The sequence below is a fragment of the Myotis daubentonii genome, chromosome 17 (assembly GCF_963259705.1).
Source record: "Myotis daubentonii chromosome 17, mMyoDau2.1, whole genome shotgun sequence".
In the NCBI taxonomy this organism is placed as follows: Eukaryota; Metazoa; Chordata; class Mammalia; order Chiroptera; family Vespertilionidae; genus Myotis; species Myotis daubentonii.
In genome coordinates, this window is record NC_081856.1 from 47,682,827 (window position 1) to 47,696,906 (window position 14,080).

Here is a 14,080-nt window from a genome sequence, read left to right on the forward strand (position 1 = left end):
AAATGGTTACTGAAAGCTTTTAATAAAACATTAAGATTTATTTCAACAGAATGTTCAGGATCCCATATTAATAAAAAATATAAGCAAATAGGGTTGCATCTTGGCCTATGAATGATGCTCTCCACAATGGACGTACAAGTGTTTAAAATACCAGTAAGGGGATACTGGTTAAAGTTTATCTCTGACTATTTTTTAAAAACCTATTAGCAGCTATGCCATAAAACTGATTTAAAGTAGTTGTTTTTTCAGTAACGTTTACAACAATCCAGCACTTGGTATAAATACTCATATCGGCACACTGTACAAAAACATAATTGTGCAACACTCTGTAAACTAGCTGCAGTTTTCAGTAACTCTGTTCACCAACCACGTGACAGAATTGTAATGTTCTCCTAAGCCATATGCGTGTCTCATATATCTGAAAGAAAAAGAAAAAGAAATGACTGGTTTTGATGAAGGTAATTCTTTGTATATAAACGTTTATTATGCATATAACACCAAGCCCTCTGAATGAATCACTCCACAGATGTATCATTCAATAAACTGCATAAGCATATTACTTAAAAAGTTCAACAGCATGTGAAAAGCATAAGATCTTTAACCACGTCTGCTGAGTTTAAGTCCAATAAAACACAATCATTAGGGGAGGCGTGGGAAAGATTGAAATTCTGAGTACTCAATAAGCTTAAAATTTTTACCTAATCCAACCATTAATGACCACCTTAGTAGGTTTATCTAACAAACACTAAAGCCGATAGCAAACTCTCCATGCTGTGTTTCAGGAGACTTCTGAGTCATGTAAAAATACTTTTACAATATGAAGAAAAAGATATCTAAAGAATAAACAATCAGGCAACATGAATATATTTGTTTTTTCACTTGTTAAAACTTTTAGCATTATTAATGTCAACTCAGAACAATATTCAAACTAATCCTAAAACTTTCTAACCTTTAGAAATGATTTTATTATTAACTCACATGCAAAAATAAATCACTATAGATTTAAATAATTATCTAAATCTCACATTTTGGCAATGCTTTTTAATTCTACAATTGCCTTTAACATAAATAAGCTTATTTAATTCTGCTGAGCATAGGTGTTTTTTTAATTAACAACCTAAAATATTTCAATAATCCTTTTTGTCTTAATTATGAAAAATAAAACAGTAGACATTTCTAGATACTTACACAAGTATTAATGGTTTGTTTGGATATTCTTCGCCAACTACAATAGGAGGAGAATCTGCCTGTATTATCTCTATTGGTGTTTGTAAAATATGAGACAGGGCTCTTAGCTATAGGAAAGAAAATGTATTAGAATAAAAATAAATAAAAGTATAAATCTTATTGAAATCATAAACTACTGAGGTATTCATGAACAGGGCAATCATTCAGAGCAGGGATTCTCTCTGTTTATCACTATACACTAAGAGCCTGGCACACAGTAGGCACCAAATACATATGTGTTAAATTAACAGACAAATATAATATTTATTAAATCGAATTCTAAAGCTTCAAGCCCTGGCTACATGATAGCTTCTTAGAAAGATCAATGTCATAGTAAACAAAGTGAAGGAATGGGTAGATTGGGCTCATTATATAGACTCTTTACTTTTGAAAATTTCCATAATAAAAAGTTTTAAAAAAAATCATTGTTAGAGCACCAGGCCAAATCAATTACAATTTTGGAGGGAAAGGGGGAAAAAGAGGGAACGGCGCAGAATAGGAGGTTTATTTTTCTTAAAGCTTTTCAGATGATTGTAATGTACAACTAGGGTTGACAGCCTCTGCTCTGTAATTTTCAAGGTGCAAATAGAATGAGATATGTATCTGAACTGCACTACTGTTTCATGGAATTTCCATCTAATTAGTAGACAAGTTTAAGTAATTTTATACCACAGAATATAAAATTAGAACTTAAAGTGGATGAATAACAGTAATACAATCAATCTTCACATAACCTTATGGAACAATACTGTTATACTTATTTTTTTATTATACTTATTTTAAAGACCTAGAATTTGATGCAGAGAATGGTTAAGAGGCCTGCCTAAAGTCAAGAACAAGGAAATAAAATGACTTGCAAACTGAGGAAGTTCATAAACAAATTGGAAAATCTTTAATGTAGGGCCTTGATCTATGTATTGGCCCCATTAATCTGTCTAAAATGTAGTCCTTTTAGAAAGTTTTAAACAAAAATAAGAAATTACTTCAGGAATCTGAAAAAGGTTCTGTTTTCATACTCTATCATAAAATGTTCCTCCAAGGCACTTTTTTCTCATACCTAAAATAACATTTTAAAAAACCTTAACACCTCTTCCCAGCCTTCAGAAATTTTTTTCAACCATAACTTAAATTTACCCCATTGAAGAAAATAGCAAATCTTGCCCAGTCAGTGTTGCTCAGGTGAGCATAAACCTATGAACCAGGAGGTCATAGTTTGATTCCCGGGTGGTTACGGGCTCGATCCCCAGTAGAGACCGAGCAGGAGGCAGTTGATCAATGATTCTCTCTCATCATTGATGTTTCTATCTTTCCCTCTCACTTCCTCTCTGAAATCAATAAAAAAAACATATTTTTTTAAAAAGAAAAAAAAACACAGCAAATCTTATTTCAAATGGATTCAGAAATGAACAATTTATGAGAAATGTCCTTCAAAGGATTTTTAAAAGGTTTTTCTGAATTTATAAAGAGTCACTTAATTCTCATATTAACTTGGGATTTTTATAAGAAAGTTCAAGCATCTTTAATACTTCTTACATAGTGACAAAGCTACTATGGAAACTTCCTGAGTTTTAGAGACCCAGGAGAGGCTCACAAATTAATGGGCAGTTCCCTCTAGTGACTAGAAGAGGTACAAATATAGCACTACATACTCAGAATAAGATTTTGCAGAAGCATTCAAGGAATACCTTGAGACAATAAAGCTCTTTAAAAAAAATGTATATATATATGTAATTGGTTTCAGAGGGGAAAGGAGAGGGAGAGACAGAAACATCAATGATGAGAGAGAATAATTGATCGGCTGCCTCCTGCACGCCCCACACTGGGGATTGAGCCTGAAACCTGGGCATGTGCCCTTGACCGGAATTGAACCTGGGACCCTTCAGTCCGTGGGCTGATGCTCTATCCACTGAGTCAAACCAGCTAGGGCTAGACAACATAGCTCTTAAAATGAAATACTCAGAACCGCCACTAACTAACTATTCAAGATGCCTAGTCACTACACAATATTAATAAGACTGCTAGACTCGTCCACCTGGCATTTTAGCTTACAAACTCCTATGCATATACTCCCTGCCTTATTTAGTGTCCACAAATGACCTACCCAGTACGCACAGGGTTTTTATTATCCCCATGCAATAATTAGGAAACTCGAGCACAGCAGGTTGACTAACTCCTGCAAAGTCACAAAACTGCGAAGAGGGAGGAGGAGCCAGGACCCAAAGCTTTCCCTCTCATCTCCTGACTTTCTAATAACGCAGGCTGTCTCATCATCTTGGACCACTTAGGTGTTTTATTTTATTTTAATAAAACCAAGTTAACAAAGTAAGATAAATAATTGGAACTAAAACAAATGATCCCGTTTAAATTCCTACAAGTGTCTAAAGGTATATTTTCTTACACTTACAAGCCAGTCGATCATTATCAATTAGAAATTCAGGACACATTTGTAATAGATTTGTGTGGTAGGGCTTGACCTGTAATTTCAATAAAAATACTGTTTTCTATTTCTGATGTAACTGATATGTTACTTTTCCAATACTGACTTTCATCAGTTAAGCCACTAGGATAAATATTACTGTACCTGAGTAAACTCTTAACTTTCCTGAGTCAAAAAAAAATAAAATACTTTGTCAGTAGCAGCATCACAAATGGAATCACTAAGGCAGACACAACACTAGCCTCACCAACCACAGCTCAAACGCTGGGCTATTTAAAATGAAACTGTAATTCCCTTCCTGAAGGTACATACTTACAAGCCTAGAAATGTTACCTTCCTACAAGTCAATGCTTTGTCAGTAGAGAGACAGCAAGTAAGTAAAGAAAAGGAATCTTCAAAGAAAAATTGAGATCATCTGAAAAATGTCTGGGATTTAGAAATAATTTACCAATCCACAACCACTATGAACAATTTAAACTTACCTCCAGCTGGCCTCCCCATGCAGCTGTGTTTATAATATCATCACAGTACTTTCCAAACTCTTCTGTAGAGAATAAACAGAATATAGCACTTAATAATTGTCATAACTCTTGTTATAAAATCCCTCTTTATAGTTTCTACAATTCCTAATAAAACTACTCAAGATTTGAACTTCCTTCTCCTTTACCTGTACTCTCCAAAATTTAGTCCACTTACAGATCCAAACTTAATTCACTACAATTTTCCACCACCTTTCATCCAAGAGCAAAGCATTTCTGCTTCCCTCCCTCAGTCTGAGACCCAAGGAAGGGCCTTAACTATATAACAAGCCTACTTCCCTCTCCTTATCCCAAGCAATGACTCCCCCAAATCGTCAATTTATTCACTACCTTGACATGTACGTTAAAGCCTAAAGTTGCACCAGAAAGAATACACCAAAAGAATAAAAATGTAGCCTCTATAAAATCAGCTCCACCATAAGATCTTAAGAAATGTGCGAAGAGAATCAGAGTAAAAGCACAAATGGTTGAAACTCCTTTCTCAAAGGTAGTATCCAATAGGGCCTCCACTTGTTATTTTGGAAACATTTACCTTATTTGTATCAGCATCGTATATAAAATAATATATTTTAACTGCAGAATAATTAAATATGCAAAAAATTAACTACCTAGTAAAGCAACTTGTACTACTATGTATTAAAATTATAGAAAATAATTCTACCTAAATTTTGAGATCTTTTCCCCACAAGGATTATACCAGTTTTTCTTATTCTGAGTCTCAGGAGGCACTTGATTTAACAATAACCACCACAACTGCAACACCAAGACATAATAAAGAGAAATAAATTACCTGGAGTATACATATCTCCTGTATTGGGGTTTGTTAAAAATGGCAGAAAGTCTTCCATGTGGCTTTGCATATAGTTAGCAGTTTGGCTTCTTAAGGCAGCTACAGTCAGAGGGCATTCCCGCTCTTTCAGCTGATCTTCAATGGCTCTATACATACAGTGGCCGTCCGAGGGAATCTGTTTAATTTCCAACTGTCTAGCTGCCAATATTTGAGCAAGTTTTTCACTTTCTACATGTCTAGCTCCATGTAAGTTCTCAATTTCAGCTTCAGCTATCCTTTCTTTCTGCTCCTTTTCCAATGCAGCTTTTTTATCCTAAGAAGAGGACAACGTAGGAAAGTTAACTCATACAAATGAGGACTAATTTACATTTATTAAGGAGATAGAAAGATATCATTCTTAAAACATTTTGCCATTTTTCTTCCTTCTCCCACAAGCACTATCCTATTGCTGATATCATCACTTGTAGAATCTTCTATACTGAGAACTCCTTTTTTAGGACAAACTACCTTTCGCACCTGTGAATACTCAGAACCTAGCTCTGTACTGGGACAAAAGCCCTCAATTTTTTCCTTGAAAAATGTAAAACTTTTAAAAACTATATGCCTACATGCCAAGTTTCTAAAAACTTTACTTACTGACTTCAATGTCCTGTCTTAAAACTGGCTTATCCTAGTTCTTAACACACACCTTATCAAATTTAAGTCCAGGCTCATACCAAGCTTTGTAACTTACCACTACACCAGTGGTACATTAACATGATAAAGCCTTTAGAAGGGAACGGAAATTCTACTTATATGTATCTAGCTTTGAAGAAAATGTGTGTGTGAACACAGACACAAATATTTTATTCACATAACAGACATAAATATTCTTCTAGATAAAAAATTAAAATATTATAGATAAGATTAAAGTTCCCCTTAAGGACCACTGCCAATCCCAGTGCCAGCTCTAGCGGTCTGTTGTATATCCTTCTAGATTTTTCCCTATACATTTTATTTATTTATTAATTATTGGTTGATTTTAGAGACAGAGGAAAGGGGGAGAGGGAAAGAGACAGAGAGAAACATCGACTTGCTGTTCTGCTTGCTTATACATTCTTGGTTGTTTCCTGTAGTGCCCTAACTGGGGATTGAACCTTAAACCTTGGCGTATCGGGAGAATGCTCCAACCAATTGAGCTACCCGGCCAGGGCCTCCTTCGCATTTTAATAAATATAGATGTACTCATAGAAAATGTGTAAAAAAACAAAACTTTTTTTTAGTAAAAATGGTATACATTACATCCTGTACCTCGCTTTCCTTATTCAAATGTCATAAGAAATCTTCCCATAAAGCATATGCAAAGAAGGGGGGGGGGTCAATGAGAGATTTGTGATATGAAGGGTGGATAGGAGGTAGAATGAGAAGGCTGGAGAAAAAGAGAAAACATTCTTAACAGTTGGACTAGGAAGGATGAAAAACCAGAAGCAATATATGTCACACAGATGAACAGAGCGCATATTGTTAGAATACCAGAGAAAATGTCAAGAGCTGAGGTTGGAGAAAAAAAGATAGTTACAAAGAGTCCTGACTTAACGAAGCTTTGACTTAAATTTGTTTGACTTTACGATAGTATGAAAGCATGCACATTCAGTGGAAACCTTACTTCAAATTTTGAATTTGATCTTTTCTCAGGCTAGCAATATGTGGTAAGATACTTTTTCAGGATGATGGACAGCGGCAAGTGACCATGAGGATAAACAACCATACGCCACAGTGCAGTCATTGTTAGATGATTTTGCCCAACTGTAGACGAATGTAAGTGTTCTGAGAACATCTACGGTAGGTTAGGCTAAGTTGAAACTCAGTAGGTTAAGTGTGTTAAATTTCATGAATGTTAGTTCAGGTCCTTTGACAAAGAACTCCATCATTTTTTCCCTACTCTCTTCTTATATAACACGTAAGACAGTACTGGGCACACAGCACTGACTTAAATACTTGGTGAAAAGACTTCCATACCCGTCTCTTTTGTGCTCTTGATATCCGAGGCGGCTGATTCTCAAGAACCAAGTTTGAAATGTTAACAGCATCAAAATCTCTCTAAAAAAAAAGAAAGAAACAAAGAAAGAAAAGAAACAGAGAAAGCATTAACTAGTTAATAAAACATACTTTTAAATTAGTATTCAAAGTATCAGAGCAATTATTGAAAATCACAAATATGTGTAATCCCATAATTCAAATTTGAGTAACAGCAGGTCAGTATTAGATAGCATAGTTCTGTCTCCTTTCTCTCTTTATAAGAGAAAATTTGCAAGATCCACAAGAAGTTTCCTTTTAGCCTTCCAAGACAATGCTCATCCCTGCATGCTTTTCTTCCTTCTTAGCATGCCCACCCATTAATCTAAATAATGCTTTTAAAGGCCAACACATTCAGCACTCTACCCTTTCCTTCTCTAGATGTTAGTACTCACAGGATAGACAAGGTCCCGTGTTGGCTCAGTGCATTACTACCTTCTTAACCTCAAATGTGCCATTAACATAATTAACCAGAACCTAATGAGCACTGCTTCTTGACTCTGGGAACAAGTTGAGTTTTTACTATCCTTTCCCATCTACTATAGGTAGAATTTAACTTATAAATATCATCAAGGCATTACAATGAATTTTAAACATTAAATGGGGATTATGTACTTGCTGGAGAAAAAAGATGTTAGCCTTTTAACTATCAGGATTAGTAGCTAGTATTTTATTACTGCAAATAAGTGAAGTTAGTTTTTAGTATGACACATACACACACAACATTCATTGCCTCTAATAACTTTCCAAGGCTATAGTCCAAATGACCAAAATATCAAAATCAGATTAAGATTTCAAAGAGTGGTTATCACCTTTAGTGAAATTAGTATTCTTATATTTTTCAGAGGAATCTGTTAAAATGTATAAATTGCCATACTGACAATAGGCAAGATACAGAGAAGCATCTGGAAAAAAAACAAAAAGAGAAAGTAATGACAAAATTCAGGCAGCTTGCAGAAAAGAAACAAGCTTAACTTAATGAAAAAGTTAGTAGTCCAAAATAAAATGGCAGTTTGTATTTGAACAGTTGGGTAATATGTAGCTTAAGAATCAAAGATTTTTGTCCCTAGAAACCCAGGAAAGAAATTTCAAAACGGAAAGCCCTGAGAGAACAAACAAAACTATCTCACTAAAACGCTGGGGAGACGAACAGGAACACCATGATTGTGACAACACAATCAAACACCCGGAGCACCAAACTTGTGACCGCCCAATAAAATATCTAAGGGCACAGAAGGCCCGGATCTTGATGACTGGCTAATGAAGTTAAGGAAAATGAGACTACGTTTAACGTAACAACCGCTGTAGGTCAGTACATACAAGCTGTTTTCCCTGGAAACAGCAGACCAAAAAGGAACCAAACAAAATAAAATGTAATTATGGCAGGAGAATTCTGCACAGACATAAAGAACTTCCTGGCTACCAAAATGGAGTGAGGTTATGGGGTCTGAACTTTGATATCTAAAACCCAAGCAATAAACTACCCCATGATACAAAATTATAACAGAACTCTATGTTCACATCTGGCTTTGGCACTTAGCAGATGCTATGAATTCAGGACAATGTTCTTAATCTCGGGGAGTCTGTTTCCCACTTGAAAATGGGGTTGGTTACCTGTGCTTACGTCATAAGTAATACCTCCGTGTGTTATTGCATGCAGTGCGTCCAACACAGTGCGTGGCACACAGCACCTATTAGCTATAATAATAAAATGATGACAGCGTGCCCCAATTTACCCAAGAAGTCAGCACATTTTCGTTCATCACGACCTGTCCCTAAAGCACTTTTACACCTTAAAAGTGATTTCACACTCACTGTCCCACTTGATGCATACAGTACCTTTACTCAAACAGCAGAGTATGAGGATATCTGGAGAAATTTATGCCCAGGAAAAGGTTGTTTTTTTTGTGTGTTTTTTTAAAAATATATATTTTATTGATTTTTTACAGAGAGGAAGGGAGAGGGATAGAGAGCTAGAAACATCGATGAGAGAGAAACATCGACCAGCTGCCTCCTGCACACCCCACACTGGGGATGTGACCGCCACCAAGGTACATGCCCTTGGCCGGAATCGAACCTGGGACGCTTCAGTCCGCAGGCCGACGCTCTATCCACTGCGCCAAACCAGCCAGCGCATGCCCAGGAAAAGTTTAAGTAACTGTACCCACGTTACAACCATACTTAATGGCAGTTTGGGGACCACACATCTGTCCTTCCAACTTTCATTGGGTGAAGCCTCCTCTAGTCCACGTTACCCATCTGCCCGTCTTCTGGGCAAGGACGAGTTAAAAGTGCCCCTTCTTTTGCTGACCTCGCTTACAAAAACACACACTCGACCGCAGGCACCGTGGGCGGGGGCGGGGGCGGGGGGGGGGGGACCGACCTGACCCTCCTGGGAAGCCAGCTTCAACTGCTCCAGCTCCTCTCGGTGCCGCCGCTCCATTTCTGCCTCCAGCTTAGCCACGTCTTCCGTGAGCTGCTTCCTCCTCTTCTTGTCGTTCTTGGGAACGGCATTCTTCATACCTTGAATTTTGGCTGGAAATCCACCCCGAAAAAAAACAAAACAAAACAAAAACTTTTTAAGTCCAAAATCAAGGGGTTAGAGGAAATGCGAAATAAGGGGATGGTGAAGGGAGAGGGTAGAGAAAACGTAACTATGGCAACAAGAGTGAGTGCAGAGCAACCCGACAAGGTCCGAGAGGAGCCAGAGGAAGAAGCCGAGTTGCCCCCGCCCTGCAGACCGTCTCATTGACGACCCTGTGAGTTGGCCGTGGCGGGCGACAAAAGAAAAATAAAAATGACGGAGGTGTCTCCATCTTTTCCAGCACCCCTTCTGAGTCCCCCAAATTGAGGTGAGGTACTTCCAAACGCACCCACGTGGGCCAAGGGCAGGTGACGGGGCAGGGAGACCGGGAGGGAGGCGGGGATCGTTCTCCCGGCCGGCGTGGAGGGTCTCAGGACCCGGCACTCGAGGGGCGCGCGAGGGGCGCGGGGCAGGGGACCGCGGGGCCGAGAAGGGGGTGCCCCTGGGGATGAGAGGATTCAAAGACTCCGGGACAGGCGAGGCGAAAGGGAGTCGCACACCGGCCACTCTGGCGAAGTCTGGGACAAGGCGGATTCGAAGCCACGACACCCCTCACCTTGCAACTCCTTCTTCTCTTTGCGTTGCTTTCTCACCAGCTGCTCCTCTTCGTCAAGCTCGTCTGCCAAGCCTTCCTCCATGGCCACCCGGCGCCCGCACTCTGAGGCACAAGCCGGCGCCGCCGGCTGGCGGGCACCTCCCACCCTTCACCCCTCACCCCGCGCGCCATTGGCTAGGCTGGCGCTAGCCCCGCCTTCAAGGCGGAACCGGATAGGCCGGATCTCTGGCAGGAGGAGGCGGGGAAAACGGAAGGCTCGCACATGCGCACTGCAGTGGGACACGCCCACCCAGGAGGGGAGCGGGAGCCGGGGCGCGCGGGGCGGGCTTTGCGGATGGAGGGCGCGGCAGGAGCAGGAATGAGCTTGCTGCCTGGAGCCCCTTGGGCCTGGAAGCTGCGCTCAGGGCTCTGGGCCCTGATGTGAGGCGCGCAGAGATGACATAGTGAGAACCATTTTGGAAATTTGTGGGGTTTTTTGTTCCATTGCTTTTTTAAATCTCACTTTTGGTTCCATGGCTAAGAAGGCCTATTGAAAAGGTAAGAAAAAAAGAAAAAGGTAAGAAAGAAAAATCAAACGTCAGTAAAATCGTTGATAACTATCAATAGGAATCCCTCCGTTGGCTCAATCAAACAGTAGGTAGTAAGTTGTTTATTGTTTCAAAAGTGTTTAAAATAATAGCAACAGAGGCACTTTAAAATGGAGTTTGAGCTGCCATCCCCAGGGCAACGGGCCTCACAGATCTTACTCCTCAAACTTTTGGAATTTGTTAAAATGGCCTTTGTACTGGGCCCAAAACAGCACTGCATCCAAACAATAGTTTGCAAAGATGACAATAAAACCAGGCTAAAAATTAAACACGTGAATTAGCATCACTGTGTTAGCTAATCTGCACCTACAGAAACTCCTGTTCATGTAATTGCTTCCCTTCCTTTCCTCATAAATACCCCTGCCTTTGTTGCCCGTGGGCCCTGACAATAAAGATACCCACTAGAAGGGCACCTGGCGGCCAAATGGGCTCAAATTTTTAAAAATAGAGCTTTGCCCTGGCCCCTGTGGCTCAGTGGTTGGAGCCTCGTCTTGTGCACCAAGGGTTCATGGGTTCAATTTCTGATCAGGTGGCAGGGTCCGCCCCTTGTTGAGGGGTGGGCATGAGGCAGCCGATCGATCTCTCCAATAACCCATACCTTAGCGGAACTTTCCTTGGTTAGTTTTGTATTTAGTACTGGATATGTAGCTTCTGTATCTAAGAAATCGATTCGTTAGTTGCCTGCTGTCAATGGTACCGGGGCCTCTTGTGTTGTTTTTGCCCCCACAAACCAGCATCCTTCATTGCCTGGGGGCCATATTGAGCAGAACAGAGATGGGAGTTTTATGTTAAAAGGGAAGTGAAAATAATTACACCAAAATCGGTTTTAGTGTTGTGGCGAAAGTAGGATTCCCCAGTTCCTTGTAGAGAAGGTCGGATTCTCCATTCGGCTCAGAATTCCTCATTTAAGTTTCATAGCTTCTCAATGAAGCCATTTCTAGGATGCTTTAATGGAATTTTTTTTTTATCCGCTTTTTGTACTTTTAACCGTCTCTTACAGAAGAGATTAAATGGAAATTGTGGAGAAGTACAAAGACAGCCTCCCGGAGGGTGCTTCTCAGCAGTCAAGCAGGCAGCCGGCCCAGAGCCTTTTCAGGGTAATATCTGAGAGAAATGAGAGTCATCTATTTGGAAGAAACAGTAAACAAGTTGCAAATTTACCAGAATTTTATGAGCCTACTGCTCTGCAGAGGAATGGAAACACATGAATCCAGACTAGCTATAAACTGAAAATGCAATCAACAGATTAGGATGATAATACCTTTCTCTTTGGTTTCCTTAGCTGAGTAATAGGGCAAAATGCCATTTTAAGGCATCATCACAAATGACTGGTTACTTATATTTAGGAAGATGAGATGTTTTCCTGAGCCTACATTTAGAATTATGTTAAGTCACATGGTTGCCTTTGTTACAGGGAGGCTTAACTTACCATCTTTGGGGCTTATCCATATTAAATAATAAATGTATTAAACATCATTTTCCAAGGTAAAATATGTACTCTGGTATACATGATTTCACACCTGAGAGAGAAAGTTGTTTTTTAATTGAAATTATTTTAAATTTAAAAGTTTCAAGGTTTAGAGGGCTTTTCTAGTTTTATGATAATTTATACTACTGATTTTTATATATTCTTTTTAAGATGATTCAGTGCTTTCCCTCAGTGTGACTGTCTTTGGCCTTCCTGATTTGGGTCTGTGGGCTTAATTCAAAGTATCTAAACCTAATCTGTAAATGCTCTTCTAACTGTTAATTGTATGATTGATTTTTTTTGTTTGTTTATTTTGCTTGAAGGTTATTCATACTTTTTAATTGGATAGAAATAAAGTTTTTCCTGCTTATAAAAATAAATTCATAAAATTGTTTAAGTAAATGAAAGACAAGGTCAGAGGTGAATAGATTATAAAAAAAATTTTGCTATGAAGGGTATGAACATAAAAGGAACAAAACAGTGTACCACAGAAAAACAGTTTATTAGAAAACCCAGAGAAGAAGATTTTAAAATAGGGTCTTTGTTTCAATTAAGAAGTAATGGTTAATACATAATATCTAGTTGTACTTAAACGCAATAAAAAATTAGCTCAAAATAATGCTAACAGATTATATTGAAATGGTTTAGATGTGGGTATTGGATTCATCTAGCCTTATCTCTAACAGGAAACGTGAAGTGCCCAGAAACAATTAGAAAAATATGTTAATAAAAAATGAAAACCCCACCTAGCTGGTGTGGTTCAGTAGTTGAGTGTCTGCCTATCCCAGCCATGGGCAAACTACGGCCCGTTTGAAATGAATAAAACTATTGAAAATAAAGACCGTACCCTTTTATGTAATGATGTTTACTTTGAATTTATGTTAGTTCACACAAACACTCCATCCATGCTTTTGTTCCGGCCCTCCGGTCCAATTTAAGAACCCATTGTGGCCCTCGAGTCAAAAAGTTTGCCCACCCCTGGCCTATCCACTATGTGGTTCATGGGTTGACACTCAACTACTGAGCAACATCAGCTAAGCTATGTTACATATTTTTATAGAATTATACAAGTTTTTATGGACATTGTTGTGTGTGTGTGTGTGTGTGTGTGTGTGTGTGAGGATTCAATGAGGTTAGCAGAAATTATGTTACCATTTTATATATGGTGTCAAAATGCCTCAAAATAGTTGAGTCTTGTGTAAGTTATGCACTGGGAAGTCGTGGTTCTATTCCCTGTCGGGGCATAAGCCCAAGTTTCAGGCTCAATTCCCAGTAGGGGGCAAGCAGGAGGCAGCCAGTCAATGATTCTCTCTCATCATTGATGTTTCTATTTCTCTCTCCCTCTCCCTTCCTCTCTGAAATCAATAAAAATATATTTTAAAGAACACCAATTTACCGATCCAGTCTTGAAATTGAGGTGTAGGTGTAGCAACCAAGTGTTTAGTAAATGGGAACACGGGCCCGTTCCCATGCTCCAACTCTCCCTCCCACCCGTGGGAAATATAATGAAGGCCATCAGTTACACTGTGCGACTTTGGGAGTCTAGTCAGCTCCCAAGTCAAGAAAACAGCCAGCAGTTTTGATCTTACATAGCTTTCTTGAAAGCACATCCCCCTTCCCTTGTACGACCCGTTTTTCTCTGTTTTCTGTACTCTATAAAATCTTGTTGCCGGGAGCCGGTCCATCCTTGCTGTTTCAAGGGACCTGGCATATATGGCATACTGTTCTTAATATGTTTGCTCACCTTCTTGGCAGTATGTGTTTTAACCAAGGTCACCTCTCTGAGAAAGGTTGTTTCCCCAGGTAGGGATTTTCCCTGAAGTTAGGGAGGGAATAA

The 14,080-nt window shown here is 39.1% G+C and overlaps 2 protein-coding genes across 2 annotated transcripts in view; one reads left to right on the forward strand and one right to left on the reverse strand.

Moving 5' to 3' along the window:
- Positions 1-3: 3 nt before the first annotated feature.
- Positions 4-10,327, reverse strand: OTUD6B (OTU deubiquitinase 6B). Its single transcript, XM_059672266.1, has 7 exons — positions 10,189-10,327; positions 9,432-9,583; positions 6,992-7,072; positions 4,994-5,306; positions 4,147-4,208; positions 1,189-1,295; positions 4-418 (listed from the first exon to the last, which is right to left on the reverse strand). The coding sequence occupies exons 1-7, from the start codon at positions 10,268-10,270 to the stop codon at positions 334-336; spliced, it is 882 nt and encodes a 293-aa protein (XP_059528249.1). The 5' UTR covers positions 10,271-10,327; the 3' UTR covers positions 4-333.
- A 219-nt stretch (positions 10,328-10,546) lies between these two features.
- The window catches only part of SNTG1 (syntrophin gamma 1), a 121,025-nt gene continuing 117,491 nt past the window's right edge, over positions 10,547-14,080 (forward strand). Inside the window, exon 1 of the mRNA XM_059672269.1 lies at positions 10,547-10,725. The gene's annotated coding sequence lies outside the window, so the exon portion shown is untranslated. The remainder of the gene's footprint in view (positions 10,726-14,080) is intronic.